The 20869-nt window shown below is 42.5% G+C and overlaps 1 protein-coding gene across 1 annotated transcript in view; it reads left to right on the forward strand.

Moving 5' to 3' along the window:
- Nucleotides 1–20869, forward strand: part of LOC115105337 (glutamate receptor 4) — a 172391-nt gene that overhangs the window by 124404 nt on the left and 27118 nt on the right. The window contains 2 exon segments of the mRNA XM_029627267.2: nucleotides 6884–7090; nucleotides 16938–17311. Of these exon segments, the coding sequence (XP_029483127.2) occupies nucleotides 6884–7090; nucleotides 16938–17311 (581 nt within the window).

Below are 20869 nucleotides of genomic sequence, written 5' to 3' on the forward strand. Positions count from 1 at the left end.
AACACGTTAGAGTAGCTTGTTTAACCATATTAGCTGGCATGCCTGCTGGCAAGGTTGCTAGGCTGTAAAAAAACAAAAACATTTACTATGTGTACTGAATAAGACTCACATTATTTAAATTTTTGTTCCCAGAGTTTAGGAGAAATGCAGGAAGCATATTTATTTTCTTTAAAAATATAATCACATGCTCAGTGGGTGACATGTCCTGTGAGTATGCAGGCTTACCAAGAAAAACTTCCAAACGGACTAATTTGAGGGAAAAAGGAGTTGGAGCACTCAACAAAAAAGAGGCAGAGATTGATTTCTCACTTTAATCCATTGTCAAGCTGACGTCTTCCTCAGAGTGACCTGATCATTGCACTTAGCTCCTATGTATTGCCTAGTGGCTCACTGAGACAACAATGTACAAAAATGTTAATAATAATGTTTCAAGCTAAATGGCAAATTATAGCACAAAATAAAAACATAAATAGTGTGTCTTTTTAATCAATAGGCCAAGTGAAAATATACATTGGTGATATTTGGGTGTCTGTGAACCGGAGACACAGAGACCCCAAAGATCAAGGCAACATTATATATCGAAATTAAGACATCATTTAGCCCCTTTGGAACCACAGTGTCTAAGAAGTACTGCCAAAATGCCTCTCTTTGTTTGAGTTTACGTACAATATCATCTCGTTTTGGTGAAATTTGAATCGTTCTATTGCTACAAAGCGCAGGGAGGAAGGTGAGCCATGATTGGCTTCAATGCAGTGGCAAGCAACAGCATAGTCCGTGTTTTTATTTTGAATAGCAGCCTTGTGTTCTGCAATGCGAAGTTTCAATGCTCGTTTAGTTTGACCAATATAAGCAGCTACACAGATGTATTTGAGCATGTACACTACATGGCCAAAAGTATGAGGACACCTAATGGTCGACCATCTCATTCCAAAATTATGGGCATCAATATGATGTTGGTCCCGCTTTTGCTACTATAACAGCCTCCACTCTTCTGGGAAGGCTTTCCACTAGATGTTGGAACATTCCTGCGGGGAGTTGCTTCCATTCAGTTAAGAGCATTAGGAGGTTGGGCACTGATGTTGGGCAATTAGGCCTGGCACGCAGTCGGCGTTCCAATTCATCCCAAAGGTGTTTGATGGGGTTGAGGTCAGGGCTCTGTGCAGGCCAGTCGAGTTCTCCCACACCGATCTCAACAAACCATTTCCGTATGGATCTCGCTTTGTGCATGGGGGCAGTGTCATGCTGAAACAGGAAAGGGCCTTCCCCACAAAGTTGGAAGCACAGAATCGTGTAGAATGTCATTGTATGCCGTATTGTTAAGGTTTCCATTCACTGGAACTAAGGGACTCAGCCCCAAGACCATTATTCCTCCTCCACCAAAATGTACAGTTGGCAGTATGCATTGGGGCAAGTAGCATTCTCCTGGCATCCGCCAAACAGAGATGGTGAAGCATGAGTCCAATGGCAGCGTGCTTTACACCACCCCAGCCGACTGGTGATCTTAGGCTTGTGTGAGGCTGCTCGGCCATGAAAACCCATTTCATGAAGCTCCTGAGAACAGTTCATGTGCTGACTTTGCTTCCAGAGGCAGTTTGGAACTCGGTAGTGAATGTTGTGACTTTGTGTGGCCTACCACTTCGCGGCTGAGCCATTGTTGCTCTCAGACGTTTCCACTTCACAATAACAGCATTTGCAGTTGACCAGGGCAGCTCTAGCTGGGCAGAAATTTGACCAACTGACTTGATGGAAAGGTGGCATCCTATGACGGTGTCACGTTGAAAGTCACTGAGCTCTTCAGCACGGGCCATTCTACTACCAATGTTTGTCTATGGAGATTGCATGGCTCGATTTTATACACCTGTCAGCAACTGGTGTGGCTGAAATAGCCAAATCCACTCGTACTTTTGGCCATGTAGTGTATATGACATTTGTGGTGCTACAATTAATGAAGCTTTGGATTTTGTATTCTTTACCTGTTCTCGGGTGGTAAAACACTTTCGAATTGGTCGTACAAAACTCGACTTCTTTTTGAAAGTTGTTTGTTTTCTCACATCAGAAATACCAGATGCATTGTAGTGTCTAAACACTCCATTGCCATTACACAATGGTTGCCTGTTAGCCAATAATAAATTATTTAAATGTAATTGTCGAACAAATTTGAAAGTGTCAACTTTCAATGCTAAGGGGCCCATCCTATTAGAAGGGGAGAAAGAAAGTCCTTTACACAGGACTGACCCTTGGGCATCCGTTAGAGGCCCTGGTGATATGTTCTTGTTGTGGTTCCAACTCAACCTCCTCAGGTGGGCTGGGGGTGGATTTCGTCCCCGTCGAGCCCACCTCGTCTTCCTTTGGGTTCGCGCTGGTTGACTTAAAGAGCGGAGTTGATTCAGGAGGTATAAAAGGGACTATGCTCTGAACCTTCATGCTTGCTGGCATAGGACAGGGGAGCATCATAGTGCAGTATATTTAGTAGTGTGATTTACAACAGTCAGAAGGACACTCTCATAATTACATTTGAACAAGCAAAGAGCTATGCATAAAAATAGACATACTGACAGAATTAGGCATAATGATTATGGCACTAGATTGCAGGAAAAAGCTGTTTCAGGTGTTTGAAACATTTGAAATTCAACCCCCTTCCATCTTCACCTACTTCTTGCCCCCTCTAAAATAATGTGTGTGTGTGTGTGTGTGTGTGTGTGTGTGTGTGTGTGTGTGTGTGTGTGTGTGTGTGTGTGTGTGTGTGTGTGTGTGCATGCGTGTAATGCCATGTCTACTTGTGTTCATTATCCACTGATGTGGTGTGGGAGATTATTGGCCAGCTTGTCAGCCATGATCAACTTGGACATGAAGAGTCTTGAAAATACTCTCTTTTTAGTGTTCTTTCAATGTTCTTTCACCTTTCTTTAAGTATTTGTCTACCTTTTCCTGTTACATAGTATTTTGTCTACATATTTTACTGTAACCATTTTTTCTTGCACCATGACACCATTACTATTTTCTGATATTTGCCCTGAAAAAACCTTCTGTGAAAAGCAAACCATTTAATGGAAATGTATCTCGCCAATGTCTTGGAAAATGCCTCAGCTTTTGGTTTACTATTGCTCCAAATGCCCTGGGGCAGTGTGATGTCGAGCAGAACCCCAGAATATATTGCTTGTTCTCAATATACATTTGGCCACGTTCCACGAAGACGTAATTTTTAAGAAACTATGAACTGTCAACCGAGGGAGTTTTTTTAATCTAGATTATTTTTTCCGGCATCAGCAAATCAGATGATTGATTTCCTGCCATTCGTAAAGGAACGGGCAGCTTTAGCAGTTCCTTATGGAACGTTCTTTTTACATTGAGTACAGGAGGCAAGAGAATGTTTGCCGTTCGTCCTCACTACACGTCTCTCTCTCTTTCTGTCTGTCTATATCTCTGACCCTCTGTGTTCTCACTTTCTTTCTCTCCCTTATACTCCCTCTCTTTTTCTTTCTTTCTTTCGTTCTCTGCCTCTCTCGCTCTTTCTCATACCATACTTTACCACTCATGCACGCACACACACACACAGACACACACACACACACACACACACACACACACACACACACACACACACATCACAAGTGCTGCTACCAGACTCTTATTATACGGCTCAGTTTACAGTTTTTCTCAATTGCTAAAACACCATTTCTGAAACCTTGCTCCATTTCCTGAAAACATTAAACACAAAACCTCATCTTCAAGCACTATTTACATAACCTCTGACTCCTCTAGCAAAATGAAACATTTGCCTCAAAACAGTTTTACCTGTGTTCAAAATCAAACACTGCTCTCAAATCATACACAAAGTGATCAAAATGATATACACTCTCAAGCAGTCAGTAAACAATATGCCGAAAAATAGAAAACACATTGTTCAAAACATACAATTCTCAGTGAATCTAAAAAAAATATTCATATTTTTCCGTCATTGTCTTTTGATGAACGAAAACATGTTCTATCATAGTTGCTCAAAATGGATCAGAAATTACTACTCTGCTTTGCTCTTCCCAATTTTGTTTCTTGTTCTTCCTCCTCCTTGTACCCCTATTTTTACAGTACTGTACCCTGCATCTCACAAACTTGTCCTTTGTCTCTGATACTGTAATTCTTGTTCTTTGTTGATATGAACCAGCAACCAGTCAAAATCTATTGAGCAGTCAGTACTGTTAATAAATGGAAAGCACAATGTTTAGGGCCATACAATTTGTCCATTGTACAGTATACAGCCTACAATGCACTGTACTACAGTATACAATACTAAAGGGGACAAAAATCAAAGGAGTAAACGTGATCAATGTGCTTCTTCTTGTCTTTGGGCTGGGTCAGGCCAGAGCACTTCGTCGACATCACCAGCAATATTGTCCCTCCTGAGGCAACGGGGGAAGAAGCCTCTTGTGTGCCGTATCCAGCCCTGACATGATTCCTCACCTATATCACCACAGGCTAAATCCATGGCTTGCAGCAGATTTACTCTGGTGTAGGGTTGTCTATCATACACTTTCCATCTCCAAGAGGAGAAAAACTCCTCAATCGGATTCAGGAAAGGCGAGTTTGGAGGGTGGTACAAGTTCATAAACTGCCCATTGATGTTAAACCATTCCCTTACCTGAGCAGCTCGGTGGAAACTGACATTGTCCCACACTATCACATAGGTGGGAATGGGATTCTCATTTAGCTCTTGACCCTGCTCTTGAACCTGCTGCTCAAATAAAATATCTCTTAGATTGGCAATAAATCTTAGAAGGTGCTGGGCTGGGTGTTATATGGCCCAAGTGTAACATGGTGATGTAGAACACCATGGTTGCTGATAGCAGCACAGATTGTGACATTGCCACCTAGTTGACCAGGGACTTCAACAATGACCCGCTGTCCAATCAGGTTTCGGCCTCTCCTTCTCCTCTTTGTTAGATTGAAGCCTGCTTCATCAACAAAGATGAACTCATGGGGTCTGTCCAAGGATTCCAAGTCAAATATTGTCTGTGTAGAAATACAATATACTGTATGTAGGATTGTGTAAGTTGTACAGAGACAGTGCTATACTGTAGAGTACAATTAGGCTTCTGATTCACATATATTGTATGTACTGAAGAGTAATGTCATTCACATAGTATGTGTTAGTACTGTAGACAATCTGGATTACAGTAAATGTTTCTGAATGTACACTTACTTGCACATACTGAGCTCGCAGTTCTTTCACCCTTGGTGAGTCACACTCAAAAGGTACACGGTCAATTGTGGAAATGCTCACACTGTCGATTCCCTGGAAGTGTGTGATGTCTTGTATCACTCGTTCCTGGATTTCTCTGAGTCGTATTGCATTGTCTTGAAGGACCATGCCAACTATAACGGCCTCTTGCTCCCGAGTGAATATAGCTGTCCTTCCACCTGCATGTGGCTGCCTTGCAATTCTACAAAAAGTAGTTGTGCAGTTACAAAACATATTCATGCAGTACAATACATACAGTGATTAACTTTACAAACGTCTATTGAAACAGCTGCATATAGTGTAGTACAGGAAATTTGTAATTACAAAAATACAGTAGTATACTGTACCTGTTCTCTTCTCTGAATATCCTTACTGTGGACACAGAGAATCGGCTCAAATTGGGTTGCACTCTAAGTCCTGCTTCCCTCATTGTCAGTCCATGGACAAGAACATGGTCTGTAACTGTTGCTTGAATTTCATCAGATATTTCCACTATTTGTCTTCCTCTTCGTCCTCCTCTTCCTCTTTCTTGCCCTCCTCTTCCTCCTCGTCGCCCACCTCGCATACGCACTCGTCCTCGTCCTCTCACATTGTTTCTTCTATCCATTTTCAGACTTTCTCCTTCCCACCTTCAACAACCTGTTTTCTCTCTGAACTGGCTTATATTGGTTGTGTCGCATCATTTGAAACAGGTTAAATCAATTTTGAGTGGTTGTGTTCAATCAATGACATGTTTTCTCTATTTGTATTTGATTGTTGCCACTTGTGTTTACCAGTATGGATGACATGTGCATTAGAGTGCAGAATGTGTTTTGAGAATGAGAATGTGTTTAGAGGTTTTGCTGAAAAGTCTAAGTGAGATCTGCAAATTGTGTTTTACCATGTGAAATGGTTTAAGGTATTGACAACATACTGCATAATTAGCTAAATGAGTCCAGGCAACTGAGAACTTTGTTCAGCCAATGGGCTTTAGTGTTTTAGCAATTGAGAAAAACTGTAACACTGCACCCCAATCCCCCTTCCCCAATACACGTGTAAATATTAGACTATACATTGTGCCTCCTGTATTATACTTATGCTAAAATGTTTATTCTATTCTACTGCCATTTACTTGATCTTCGTGTTCTTATCTTTTATTATTTGTTGTTGTTGTTGCCTTGTTGAGAAAGATTTCGTTGGACGTTATATTCCGTGCGTATCCCGTACATACAAGTGTCAAGTTTTGTATTAATTGTATTACACACACAGTAACATTTTAAATAATAGCCAGTGTAGTGTTCAATGACTTTTTTATCTTCCATATCTATGTAAGTGTGTGTGCACACTTGTCTGCTATATGTCTGTTTTTGAGTGAAAGAACAAAGATAATCCAGCAGGCAAAACTGGTTGAAATGATGTTATCATCAGGTCATAATGAGTGACGTTATAATGACATAAATTCAACCCAGTTTCACAACAACGAAAAAAATTCTAATATCAATATGATGTCAATTCAACCAATTTCTTTAAACTGGTTGAATTGACGTCATTATAACGTCACTCATTATGACCTGATTTGAACCAGTTATGCTTGCTGGGTAAATGACTGTCTGTAAGTGGCGGACCTGTTTGCCAGTTTGACCCTGTGGTCCCTGTGTCACTTTGTAGGAGGGTCCCTATGTCATGTTGAAGAAGAACTGGGAGCTGTACGAGGGCAACGACCAGTATGAAGGCTACTGCGTGGACCTGGCCTCGGAGATAGCCAAACACATCGGCATCAAGTACAAGATCGCTATCGTTCCTGACGGAAAGTACGGCGCCCGGGACCCGGAGACCAAGATTTGGAATGGAATGGTCGGGGAGCTGGTGTACGGGGTAAGAGGGACAGGGGACAGGGGAAAGGGGTGTGGGTGTTTGGGCGTGCACACCTTGATTTTGTTGAGCCTCTTTTTTTTGTTGGGTTTCACTCACACTTGACATCCATTTGTACATCTATTTAGTTATTTGAAAGTAGCAGAATCAGTTACCGTAAACATGCAGGGTTTGTCAGAAAACAAAGACGGCTTAAAATCTGTTTAAGTTACCCAGACTACTTCAAAAGCTACAGTACCAGTCAAAGGTTTTGACACACCTACTCTTTCCAGGGTTTTTCTTAATTTTTGATATTTTCTACATTGCAGACATCAAAACGATGAAATAACACATATAGAATCATGTAGTAAACAAAACATGTTAAACAAATAAAATATATTTTATATTCGAGATTCTTGAAAGTAGCCTCCCATTGCCTTGATGACAACTTTGCACACTCTTGGCATTCTCTCAACCAGCTTCACCTGGAATGCTTTTCCAACAGCCTTGAATGAGCTCCCACATATTCTGAGCACTTGTTGGCTGCTTTTCATTCACTCTGCGGTCTAACTCATCCCAAACTATCTCAATTGGGCTGAGGTTGGTGATTGTGGAGGCCAGGTCATCTTGATGCAGCACTCCATCACTCTCCTTCTTGGTAAAATAGCCTTTACACAGCCTGGAGGTGTGTTGGGTCATTGTCCTGTTGAAAAACAAATGATAGTCCCACTAAGTGCAAACCAGATGGGATGCCGTATCGCTGCAGAATGCTGTGGTAGCCATGCTGGTTAAGTGTGCCTTGAATTCTAAATAAATCAGTGTCACCAGCAAAGCACCATCACACCAACTTCTCCATGCTTCACGGTGGGAACCACACATGCTGAGATCATCCGTTCACCTACTCTGCATCTCACAAAGACACGGCAGTTGGAACTGAAAATCTCAAATGTGGACTCATCAGACCAAAGGACACATTTCCACCGGTCTAATGTTCATTGCTCGTGTTTCTTGGCCTAAGTCTCTCATTCTTATTGGAGTCCTTTAGTAGTGGTTTCTTTGCAGCAATTCGACCACGAAGGCCTGATTCACACATTCTCCTCTGAACAGTTGATGTTGAGATGTCTGCTACTTCAACTCTGTGAAACATTTATTTGGGCTGAACTTTCTGAGGCTGGTAACTATAATGAACTTATCCTCTGCAGCAGAGGTAACTCTGGGGCTTCATTTCCTGTGGCAGTCCTCATGAGAGCCAGTTTCATCATTGCGCTTTAATGGTTTTTGCGACTGCACTTGAAGAAACTTTCAAAGTTCTTGAAATTTTCCAGATTGGCTGAACTTCATGTCTTAAAAGTAATGATGGACTGTCATTTCTCTTTGCTTATTTGAGCTGTTCTTGCCAAATAAAACTTTACCAAATAGGGCTATCTTCTGTATGCCACCCCTACCTTGTCACAACACAACTGATTGGCTCATATGCATTAAGAAGGAAAGAAATTCCACAAATGAACTTTTAACAAGGCACACCTGTTTAATTCAAATGTATTCCAGGTGATTACCTCATGAAGCTGGTTGAGAGAATGCGAAGAGTGCGCAAAACTGTCATCAAGGCAAAGAGTGTCTACTTTGAAGAATCTCAAATATAAAATATACTTTGATCTGTTAAAAGAAATGGGTTACTACATGATTCCATATGTGTTATTTCATAGTTTTGATGTCTTTACTATTATTCTACAATGTAGAAAATAGTACAAATAAAGAAAAACCCCTGAATGAGTAGGTGTTCAAACTTTTGACTGGTACTGTAGATCTTGACCAAACTAAAACTTGGCATGGGGGATGCCTATTAGGGTGGGAAAATTCTGGTAAACTTTTCCAAAAATCACAAAACCGGGTTGAATTCCCTGTTGATTCCTGAAAATCTTGCAACCGGGACTTCTGAAAAAACAGGGAATTCTGGTAAAGTTACCGGAATTGAGCAATCCTGGTGCTCATATAGACTCTTACAAGTTCCTGGTGCTGGGGCTAGAGCTGGGACCAGTGTAGTGTGTCAAGTGCGATAGATAGGGGTCAAAGAGTGTTTTGTGTGTGATGTTTTAATTGTAAGAGAGGGTTAAATTGTGTCTGCTAAAAGGGGTTAAGGGGTCTTACTGGTGCTTAGCTACCTGGTGTGTTTCTGAGAGATAACAGGGTTAATGTACAGGTGTAGGGTGTGTGTGTGTGTGTGTGTCAAAATCAAACGTTTATTGGTCGCGTACACAGTTTAGAAGATTTTATTGCAGGTGCAGCGAAATGCTTGTCCAAAACAAGTACACAAATAATAATTGAAGACTAGAACCAAGAAATCACAAATGTCAGAACGAATCCAGTTAACAACCACAATAACACTGTATCAGTAACCCATTTCAATATGTGTACATACACCAAAAAGGTCAACTAAGAATAATATGTACATCAGTAGATATATTACAATGAGCTATGTGAAGAACACAGTAAATTAATACACCGTGTGAAAAACAGTATACAAGAAACGGTCCCATGTTTAATGTGTTCTGAATGTACAAAACATTTCCATGACAGACTGACCAGGAGAATCCAGGTGAAAGCTATGATCCCTTATGGAAGTCACCTGTTAAATCCACTTCAATCAGTGTAGATGAAGGGGAGGAGACAGGTTAAAGAAGGATTTTTAAATCTTGAGATAATTAATACCGGGATTGTGTATGTGTGCCATTTCGCGGGTGAATGGGCAGGACAAAAGATAAAAGTGCCTTTGAACGAAGTATGGTAGTAGGTGCCAGGCGCACCGGTTTGAGTGTGTCAAGAACTGCAACGGTCAACAGCTTCCTGTGTTTATTAAGAATGGTCCACCACACAAAGGACTTCCAGCCAACTTGACACAACTGCGGGAAGCATTGAAGTCAACATGGGCCATCATCATGTTTGCAAGTTTATATATACAGTGTGTGCGTGTGTTGCAAATGTGCTGTAAATATCCTGGATGGGCTGACCGCGAGAGCCATTCAGTTGAGGGCGGTGCAGTTGCCGTACCAGGCGGTGATGTAGCCCGAAAGAATGCTCTCAATGGTGCATCTGTAGATTTTCATGAGGGTCTTAGTGGCTGTGCTGAATTTATTCTCTCCACTCTGGCCCCATTGATGTAGATAGGGGCTCCCTCCTCTGTCTCCTGTAGTTTACGATCAGCTCTTTTTTTTTCCATTGAGGGAGAGGTTATTTTCCTGGTACCACTGGCAGGTCTCTAATCTCCTCCCTGTAAGCTGTCTCTTCATTGTTGGTAATCAGGCCTACCACTGTCATGTCCTCAGCAAACTTGATGATTGAGTAGGAGTCATGAGTAGCCACGCAGTCATGGGTTAACAGGGTGTACTGGAGGGTGTACTGGAGGGGGCTGAGTACGCACCCCCGTGTTAAAGATCAGTGTGGCGGAGGTGTTGTTGCTTAGCCTCACTACCTGCGGTCAACCCGTCAGGAAGTCTAGGACAGGGAGGGGTTCAGATCCAGGGCCCTGAGCATAGTGACATACTTGGAGGGCACTATGGTGTTTGGAAGCAGAGCTGTAGTCGATGAACAGCATTCTCACATACGTATTCCTCTTGTCCAGGTGAGATAAGGCAGTGTGCAGTGTATTCGTTTGCAAATTGTAATGGGTTCCTAGGTGATATGGTGGAGGTGATATGGTCCTTGACTAGCCTCTCAAAGCACTTCATGGTGACAGAGGTGAGTGCTGTGTGTGTTTGTGTGTGTGCGCGCACACATAAAGGCTTAAGGAGCTTGCAGAGCTCTTACGGTGCAGAGGGAAGCTATGAGCCCAGAGCTTAGCCCGTCAGCACTTTACTGTCTCTAAGACCTTGCCTGGTGATCATTCACCTTCGGACAGTCTCTTTCAAAGCCCGTGTCACCAGAAAAGGTCTCCCCCTATGTCAGCCCTGTCATGTATTTTAATGCATCCTCAATGCAAGCCGACCTGTTATTTTAGTACATTTATGCTGAAGAGGAAGGAAATTGTATCTCTGTTTTTTTCTTTCTCCCTCGTTCCCTCCATGCAATGTGTCGGCTTGTTGTAATATATAAAACTTGAATAAATTTTTTGTTGATGAATCCCGAATTCCCGACAGCCGATGCCCAGGCAGGCAAGGTCAGAAGTGTTGCTAAATCACTAACAATAATCTGGTTTGTGGAATTGCCACGATTAAGCAATATTCGCTCTCGCAGGATGTTCCATTTCTTTTGTTGTTAGCATTTTTCTCCAACCGAGTTATTTCATCCCCTTCTCTCGATCTGCAGCCTTTTGAATTAAGCCACTAGGATTAAAGCGACTCTCTATCTTTTTCTATTCCAAACTTGATCATTGTAAGATGTCTTTCATCAGAAAAAGTGGCGAAATTAAATGAAAAATAGCTGGATGGGGGGAGAAGACGCGTGTTTGTTGTTGTTGTTCAGCTTGTGATTGACATGCTTAGTGATTGTGACAGATAGAAGGATAGCCAAATTTGTTCATGATAGACAGGGTTGACTAGGAAAACAGTTCTCAATATAGGAGTGCTGATTTCGGGTACATTTAGCCTTTTAGATCACAATGAATAAGATTACACAGACAGAAGGAACCTGATCCTAGATCAGCACTCCAGCTCTGAGACGCTTGATACATAAGCCCCTGTCTTCTTTGGCTCTGACGAACTGTAGCTGACCAACTCTCTTGTTATCTTTCTCAGAGCGATTTTCTTGAACCTAACCAAGATGGGTCACCCAACTGAGACTGCTCTTCTCTGTATCACAGAGGCTCTCCGCTCTGCCAAAGCTGACTCCTCTGTTCTCATCCTCCTAGATCTATCCGCTGCCTTCGACACTGTGAATCATCAGATCCTCCTCTCCTCGCTCTCAGGGCTGGGCTTCTCAGGCTCTGCACACTCCTGGATGGCAGGTCGCTCCTACCAGGTGGTGTGGAGAGGATCTGTGTCTGCACCACATGCTCTCACTACTGGTGTCATCCATGGCTCGGTTCTAGGCCTTCTCCTCTCTATAAACCAAGTCACTTGGCGCCATCATATCCTCTCATGATCTCTTCTATCATTGCCGTGTGGGTGACACTCTCATTCACCCCTTCTGACACCCAGGTGGCGACACACATCTCTGCATGCCTGGCAGATATTTCAGTTTGAATGTTGGCCCACCCCTTCAAGCTCAAACTCGACAAGACAGAGCTGCTCTTTATCCCAGGTAGGGCTGCCTGCTCCAAAACCTCTCCATCATGGTCGGAAACTCCACAGTGTTCCCCTCCCAGAGTGCAAAAAACCTTGGCGTGACCCTGGGCAACGTGACCCCGTTGTTCTTTGCAAACATCAAAGCAGTGACTCACTCCTTCAGGTTCATGCTCTACAACATCTGTAGAGTACAACTTTTCCTCACACAGGAAGTGACCTCAGGTCCAACTCGTCATATCCTGCCTGAACTACTGCAACTCTCTGTTGCAGACTCTGGTGTTCAACCTTCCCAAGTTCACTCATGTCACCCCACTCTTCCGTACACCCCAATGGCTTTCAGTCGAAGCTCCACTAACTATTATTAAGTAACTGGTTCCACAGCCTTGTTTTGTTTATTCAACTTTTCGGTCAAAGTGTTACCTGAACATAACATTTTTATTTGGCTCAAACTTAGCTCCAGCATGAGAAAACGTAAGCAAAAATTCTGTCAACTTAAAACGATGTGTTTGCTCAACTTGTCTCATATGTTTAACTAGAATTTATTATATTGGTCATTTTACCTAAAAAAAGGCTCTGGAATTAGTTACACACCCACTCACAGCGCTTTGAACATATAACGTTTTCTATGTACATATTTGACACACGATGACATACATAATTACATTGTAAATGTTCAGTTACAGTGCATTCAGAAAGTATTCAGACCCCTTGATTTTTTCCAGATTTTTTTTACGCTACAGCCTTATTCTAAATGGATGAAAGTCATTTTTTCCCTCATCAATCAACACACAACACCCCATTAATGACAAAGCAAAAACAGGTTACATTTTTGCAAATGTATTACAAATTTAAAAAAGAGATATATTATATCTACATAAGTATTCAGATCCTTTACTCAGTACTTTGATGAAGCAGCTTTGGCAGCGATTACAGCATTGAGTCTTCCTGGGTATGATGCTACAACCTCGGCACACCTGTATTTGAGAAGTTTCTCCCATTCTTCTTTGCAGATCCTCTCAAACTCTGTCATGTTTGATGGGGAGCGTCGCTGCACAGCTATTTTCAGGTCTCTCCAGGTTCAAGTCCAGGCTCTTGGTGGACCACTCAAGGACATTAAATAAAGTTTAAATCAAAATAAATAAAATAAATCAATGGTCTGAGAGTCCTTTGGGTGCCTTTTGGCAAACTCCAAGCGGGCTGTCATGTGCCTTTTAATGAGAAGTGGCTTCCATCTGGCCACCCTACCATAAAGGCCTGATTGGTGGAGTGCTGCAGAGATGGTTGTCCTTTTGGAAGGTTGTCCCATCTCCACGGAGGAACTCTGGAGCTCTGTCAGAGTGACCATCGGGATCTTGGTCACCTCCCTGACCAAGGCTCTTCTCCCCTGATTGCTCAGTTTGGCCGGGCAGCCAGCTCTAGAAAGAGTCTTGGTGGTTCCAAACTTCTTCCATTTAAGAAATATGGAGGCCACTGTGTTCTTGGGGTCCTTCAATGCTGCAGAATTATTTTGGTACCCTTCCCCAGATCTGTGCCTCGACCACAATTCTGTCTCGGAGCTCTACGGACAATTCCTTCGACCTCATGGTTTGATTTTTGCTCTGACATTCACTGTCAACTGTTGACCCTTATATAGACACTTGTGTACATTTCCAAATCATGTCCAAGCAATTGAATTTACCACAAGTGGACTCCAATCAAGTTGTAGAAACATCTCAAGGATGATCAATGGAAACAGGACGCACCTGAGCTCAATTTTGAGTCTCATGGCAAAGTGTCTGAATACTTGTGTAAATAAGGTATTTATGTTTTTTTTTTTTTATATACATTTGCAAAGATTTCTAAAAAACAGTTTTTGCTTTGTCATTATGGGGTATATTGTGTAAATTGATGAGGAACATGTTTCATTTAATCATGTAACATAACAAAATGTGGGAAAAGTCAAGGGGTCTGAATACTTTCCGAATGCACTGTATACTGTCATTATTATTCAACTTGTCCTTACCTGGGATTTGAACCTCTTCAACCACATTCCGATCTTCCTCCTATGCCACCATGCCTGTATCATTGATCATTTATTCTGACTATTCTCTCATCATTGATTTGATTTACTTACTTAAGCAATTTGATGTTTTTCTGCATAATTGTCTAGTGTTTTTTGGGCATATTACTCTGTAATATTAACTTCTTAAGTTAATAACTTCTTAAGGATGCGCAGAATATAGTTCCCATGCAGGAACACCAACAGCGGAAATTCAGAGCGCCACCTATAGTTTTTGATAAAACTCAAACTTTCATTAAAAGACACATTCAAGGTAGTGAATTAAAGCTACACTCGTTGTGAATCTATCCACCAAGTCAGATTTGTAAAATGCTTTTCGGCGAAAGCATGAGAAGCTATTATCTGATAGCATGCACCCTCAAAATACTGCAACGTCACCTAACGCGACAGATTTTGCGGTAGCCGGCGCTACCCAAAACGCACAAATAAAATATAAAACATTCATTACCTTTGACCATCTTCTTTGTTGGCACTCCTAGATGTCCCATAAACATCACTATTGGGTCTTTTTTTCGATTAAATCGGTCCATATATAGCCTAGATATCGATCTATGAAGACTGTGTGATCAAGGAAAAGAATTGCGTTTTATAACGTAACGTCATTTTTTTTTAATTAAAAAAGTCGACGATAAACTTTCACAAAACACTTCGAAATACTTTTGTAATGCAACTTTAGGTATTAGTAAATGTTAATAAGCGATAAAATTGATCACGAGCGATGTATATTTTATAGCTGTACGTCTGGAAATAATGTCCGGGTAAATCTCAACCAAAATATCCGGTTGGAGACCGGAAGAAAGGCATTGCCTTGGTCAGTTTGACCAAGAAAAAAATCCTAGGCAAATGACAAGACTGTTGACATCGTGTGGAAGCTGTAGGTATTGCAACCTCGGCCCCATTTAATGTGGTTCACCTTTTATCAATGGGTTGAAGTGGCGCATGGATATATTTTTCCATTTTCAGTGATCAGATTTTCCTGCACTTTTCGATGAAACGCACGTTCTGTTATAGTCACAGCCGTGATTTAACCAGTTTTAGAAACGTCTGAGTGTTTTCTATCCACACATACTAATCATATGCATATACTATATTCCTGGCATGAGTAGCAGGGCGCTGAAATGTTGCGCGATTTTTAACAAAAAAGCTGCGAAAATGCGCATGATCCTTAACAGGTTTTAAATAACACCATTTTAAGTGGTCTGAATTTTTGCCTATGTTTTCTTATGTTGGAGCTAAGGTTGGGCCAACAAAAAATGTTACATTCTGGTAAAACTTTGATTGGAGAAGTTGAGTAAACAAAAAAAAGGAACCAGTTTCTTAATAGGTCTACGTGACTAAACCCTGTTTCTGAAAGTATTTAGACTGTTTCTGCTTATCTGACTTCGTTACCCTGATAGTCTCCCGTTACTTCCATTTCTCAGCCTGATTCCCATCAGCTCTGTGCTACATGCCTAGGCATGGACCATGCATAGGCAGCTCTCGTTGACCCGGCTTCATTAAACGTAGAGCAAAGTATTGGCCAGGCCTCACTCTTGTTCGAGGATGACTGTTGATACCAAAGTTCCACAGGAGGGAGAAGCTCTACCAGTCTTCCCCTCCACTCGAGCTCCCAGCAAATTCATAGGTTGCCCAACCTTTCAGATGGATCCAGAAGTGAGAACGATGGCATGTCTCTTGCCGCATCAGGCAGCACCCCCTTTGTCCAGGAGATGGATTACACCCCTGAGGAAGCTTTATTCTCCTCTGCTCAGCTTGTGCAGGCCAGCAAAACTGAGGAAGTTTGGCAGGAGACTATGGCTGACCTCCCCTTCTTCAAGGCAATCAGACGTGCTGCCACCAAACTGGATGTTGAGTGTCCTCCTTTGCCTTGCAAGAAGATTAGAATGGATGGAATCACCTCTCAGGGTAATTCCACATCCGTCCCACAACATGTACCAGCCTTCTAAGACTGTGTGGCGCTTTGGAATCTTCCTGGGTGGGGCCACTTACCCCCACATGATATGCATGGCATGGAGTCATCGGGATGGTTCAGCCCACCCCCTGTGGAGCCTTCCCTGGCTGAGCTCATCAACCCTTCAAGCTCCTCTTCCTCTGCCCCTAAACTCGCTCATTCCAATGACAGCTTCACTGCAACCGTGTATGAGAGGATCTACCGAGCTGCAGCTCAGGCGGTGCAGGCTAAGGAGCACAGTGGCACCGTCGACCGGTAGAAGTTAATGGAATTGAGAAATCTTGCTGAGTATACCACCCGGACCCCCAAGTGCATCGCTGAGGCTTCCAGAAAATACAAATTGGATCAGAAAACTGGGGGGCCAAGTAAAATAACCCACGGCCCAAATTCGGGGCACTAGTTGGGGAACCTTGTCGTAAAGTGGCTGTTCCACTAGATGTCATAAGGTGAACGCACCAATTTGTAAGTCGCTCTGGATAAGAGCATCTGCTAAATGACTTAAATGTAATGTAAATGTAATGTAACCCATAGTTGTTTCTACTGTTGTCTACCATTTTTGGCAGCAGTTGCATTAGCAGCTTAGATGACTCTCCAGTCCAAAGGCTAACCCTTTCCCCCTTCTCTTCCCCCACCCATTAACAGAAAGCGGAAATCGCTGTGGCCCCATTGACAATCACGCTGGTCCGGGAGGAGGTGATCGACTTTTCCAAGCCCTTCATGTCACTGGGCATCTCCATCATGATCAAGAAGCCCCAGAAGTCCAAACCTGGGGTGTTCTCCTTCCTGGACCCGCTGGCCTACGAGATCTGGATGTGCATTGTGTTTGCCTACATCGGCGTGAGCGTGGTGCTCTTCCTGGTCAGCCGCTTCAGCCCGTACGAGTGGCACACCGAGGAGCCCGAGGAGGGCACCGACGGTCCGCCCAGCGACCAGCCCCCCAACGAGTTCGGCATCTTCAACTCCCTCTGGTTCTCCCTGGGCGCCTTCATGCAGCAGGGCTGTGACATCTCCCCCAGGTGAGAGATAGATGCATTACTACTTAGACTGCATGATATACTACTACTACAGTACATGCATACTACTACAATATACACTTACTACTACAGCAATATATTCTGATACATTATACCGAAACATCCCCCAGCTGGGAGATAAATATTACTACTACTACTACATGAAATACATCCTATTACATTACACCCAAACATTCCTTAGGTGAGAGACAAACACACACACATACATTACACACATAATACTACATTACATCCAAATGTCCCCTCAATGTCCTTTTCTTTATTGGGTTAAGTGTTAAAGGCTTGTTGACATTGATAACAGCTGCCTCGGGATGCTATGAATCATACAGGATACAGGTTTCATTCGCTGGCTAACTATTAGTCTCTTCACTGTCTGTTGCAGAACAAACATAGTTACTCCACTCTGTACAATTGCAATTTGCACCCTAGTTTTCTTCATGGATTTTCACACCAAAATCGCCGCTTTATGTCACATAAGTGAAAATAACTGAATGTCATTGGCCTGTAGATTTGTAATAAGTATGTCTTATCTCGGCTTTTTGTTTGTAGTCACTGTCACTGCTATGCTTTACTGTGTGTGTGTGGGGGGGGGGGGGGGGTGCATTGTGATCTGTCTGTTTCAGCATTTATCATCTGCTTTAGAGGGAAATTGCACTGCTGTCCCATTGTCTTTGATGTGTCTGGTGTATATTTGTGCTATGTTTCATACACTGTATTTCTGCGTTCAACAGGCACGAGAAGTCAAAGGGTATATCATTCATTACTTACTATTAGCTACCTCTCGTACGATCATGAACCACAGAAAACTACTCCGTAACCATTCAGTGCTGGGTGTCATTGCTTCCGGGTCAAGCTTCCTGTCTGTGACACACTTTTCTGCCCACTCAGCATCTGCTTGCTGTCCTGTAGTCGTGATAAGGATCTTTATGGTTTCTGTAGTTCTTTTTATAGTAATTTCATGACAGACCTGGGTCAAATAGCCTACATAATATCCTGTGTCAAATACTTAAATGCATTTGAAGTGTGCTTGGTCTAGTTTGAAGTTTGCACTTTTAGGACTATTTGCTCTGTGATACCAGGAAAACTAAAACAAGCACAGCTCAAAAGTTTTTGAAAGTACTTGAGGTATGTATTTGACATGTGTCAAATAGGTCCTAAGTCTGCTTTATGATCCCTGGAGTTATTTTAAAGGTAGACTCAGCGATATGAAGTTAGCATTACATTATCAGTTGTGGGGACTTCCGCAAAACACACAAAGACAGCCGAAAGCAAAAGGTTGATCTCCCCTGCATTATCATTGGTTCATACTGCTGCTCGTGGTCACATCATATAGCTGAGTTTTAGTTTCAGCTCTTCTAGTCTTTAATGGTTCCTATATATCTCTTAGTACCGCTAAGGTTCCTATATACTGTAGATCATAGTCTTTAAGATTAAGAATGGAATAAGACTGAGAGGAGGGACCAAAACCAGCCTGTATTTTTCAGCCCTCCTACACAGGACCAGAGCAGAGGCATACACAAGATGGAGAACACTAAGGTACATTAGAAGAGAGCACCGTCAAAATTATAGTGCCCGTTACGTAGCATCCTAAAACATCCTATAGCACCTCTACCTTGAGGGAGCTATAGTGGGCCTATGATTTTGACTTAAGTCCACTTCATTTTAAGTAGTCCACTTGAGAAGGGATCCTCATCCACCAAATACTGTATATAATTCCATAAACTTTCCCAGAATCCTCAGGTTTTCCAGTAATCCCAGTTCGGGATTCTCGCAATCAAGAGGGAATACGCAAGAAAAGTATCATCCAACTGGGATTCCTCCAACTGGGAATTTCTGGAAAACCTGGGATTTTGGGATGTTTTTCTGGAATTTTATGACCTGCTACTGTTTAGTAATTTAGTCAGCATTTATTATTTAGTATTGAAACATTTAGAATTGATACATTTTGTCTACGTTGTCCTTTTGTCTCTCCACAGTGTGGCCTGCCTACTGTGCCTGTCTGTCCCACATCTGTCACAGATACAGTTAAAGTAATCCCACGGGCCCTGTCCCAATCTGTCACCAAAAGAGCCCTTGTTCACTCTGGAGGGGTTGACTAAAGTTTACCTTGACAAGGGGACATGTAAATCCCCTCCACCGAGGGATTAGGTGACTTTGGGAGTGTGGAGGAAATGAGGGAATGACAAGGGCACTGTTTTAGTGATGGGTTTGAGGCTATGCCACACCACTCATCTGTAGTGATGATAAGGAAAGGAAGCTGGCGTACGTGTAAGGCATATACAGGAATCCATCTCACACTGATAACATACACAGTCCAATCAGAGATGATGACCCAGTGGTGAGATGATTGACATGTCTAAAGGTTATTCGCTACTGAAGTTCCGTCTTTTACCTTAATGAATGTTAATTCCGCTTCTCTCACACACATACAGACACTCTCACACTCACACACACACACACACGTCTCCCCAAGGCACCCCATAATAATTAATGCAGTAATTCATATCCCTGTGTGCTCATCTCCGATGGTAATGCCGGGTCTCCGTGGCAACGGAGAGGGGAGTGTTTGTGGGTGAAGTGGTGACATGGGATCTCCCTAATTGAGAACAAATCCCAGTTTAGAGTCACTAAAGATGCAGGCTGCCTATTCCCTATATATTGCACTACCTTTGACCTGAGTCCAATGCCACGCTGTTATAGACTCAGGAGACAGACAGATACTTCATTATTTACACTATTAAGATATGCACAATACCATAATAAAATTAAATATTTGTGGATGCTGAAGGCAGTAGACCAGCAAGGTTAGTACTTTCTGTAATTTTCTGTGTATGTTTATAACTTATGGCTACTTTCTATGTTTAAACCTTTTTTCAGCCAGAACAAATTATATTGACAATAACAACCTGGGTACACCTTGACTCGTGTTGGTTAACACGCTATCCGATCATCCCCAGAAATATCCACGGACAGTTTGATCTGGGTGTGATTGGTCTACACTGTGCTCACCGGCTGGCCTGATTGGATGGGGTGTGATTGGTTCGGTCTGCCCTACCATGCATATGAAAATCATATTTGCCAGACTGCATCACTTGAGTGAGCGTATGAGAGAAGTGAGGCTGAATTTTTGCAGGGTCAAATTGATTTCAGGAAATAAATTCTTAATCAGGGCTGCAATGGAAAGGACATGGAGGGAGAGAGAGAAGGACGGAAGAGAGCGGGAGAGGGGGATAGCATGACTAACTAAAGCACTAGGGGCTAGCCTGGGGGTGTATCATGCTGGGAGCAGACAACACATCTTCATTTATTTAGGCTCCTCTCAAGGTCAACCTCACTGTGGCTCTTCTCTCTCTCTCTCTCTCTCTCTGTCTCTCTCTCTCTCTCTCTCTCTCTCTCTCTCTCTCTCTCTCTCTCTCTCTCTCCCCTATCTGTCTTCCCCCTCTCTCCCAACTTCTGCAGTTAGAGACACATTAATATACTCTACATACAGTTGAAGTTTACATACACTTATGTTGGAGTCATTATAACTTGTTTTTCAAC

Source organism: Oncorhynchus nerka, linkage group LG22 (genome assembly GCF_034236695.1).
Source record: "Oncorhynchus nerka isolate Pitt River linkage group LG22, Oner_Uvic_2.0, whole genome shotgun sequence".
NCBI lineage: Eukaryota > Metazoa > Chordata > Actinopteri > Salmoniformes > Salmonidae > Oncorhynchus > Oncorhynchus nerka.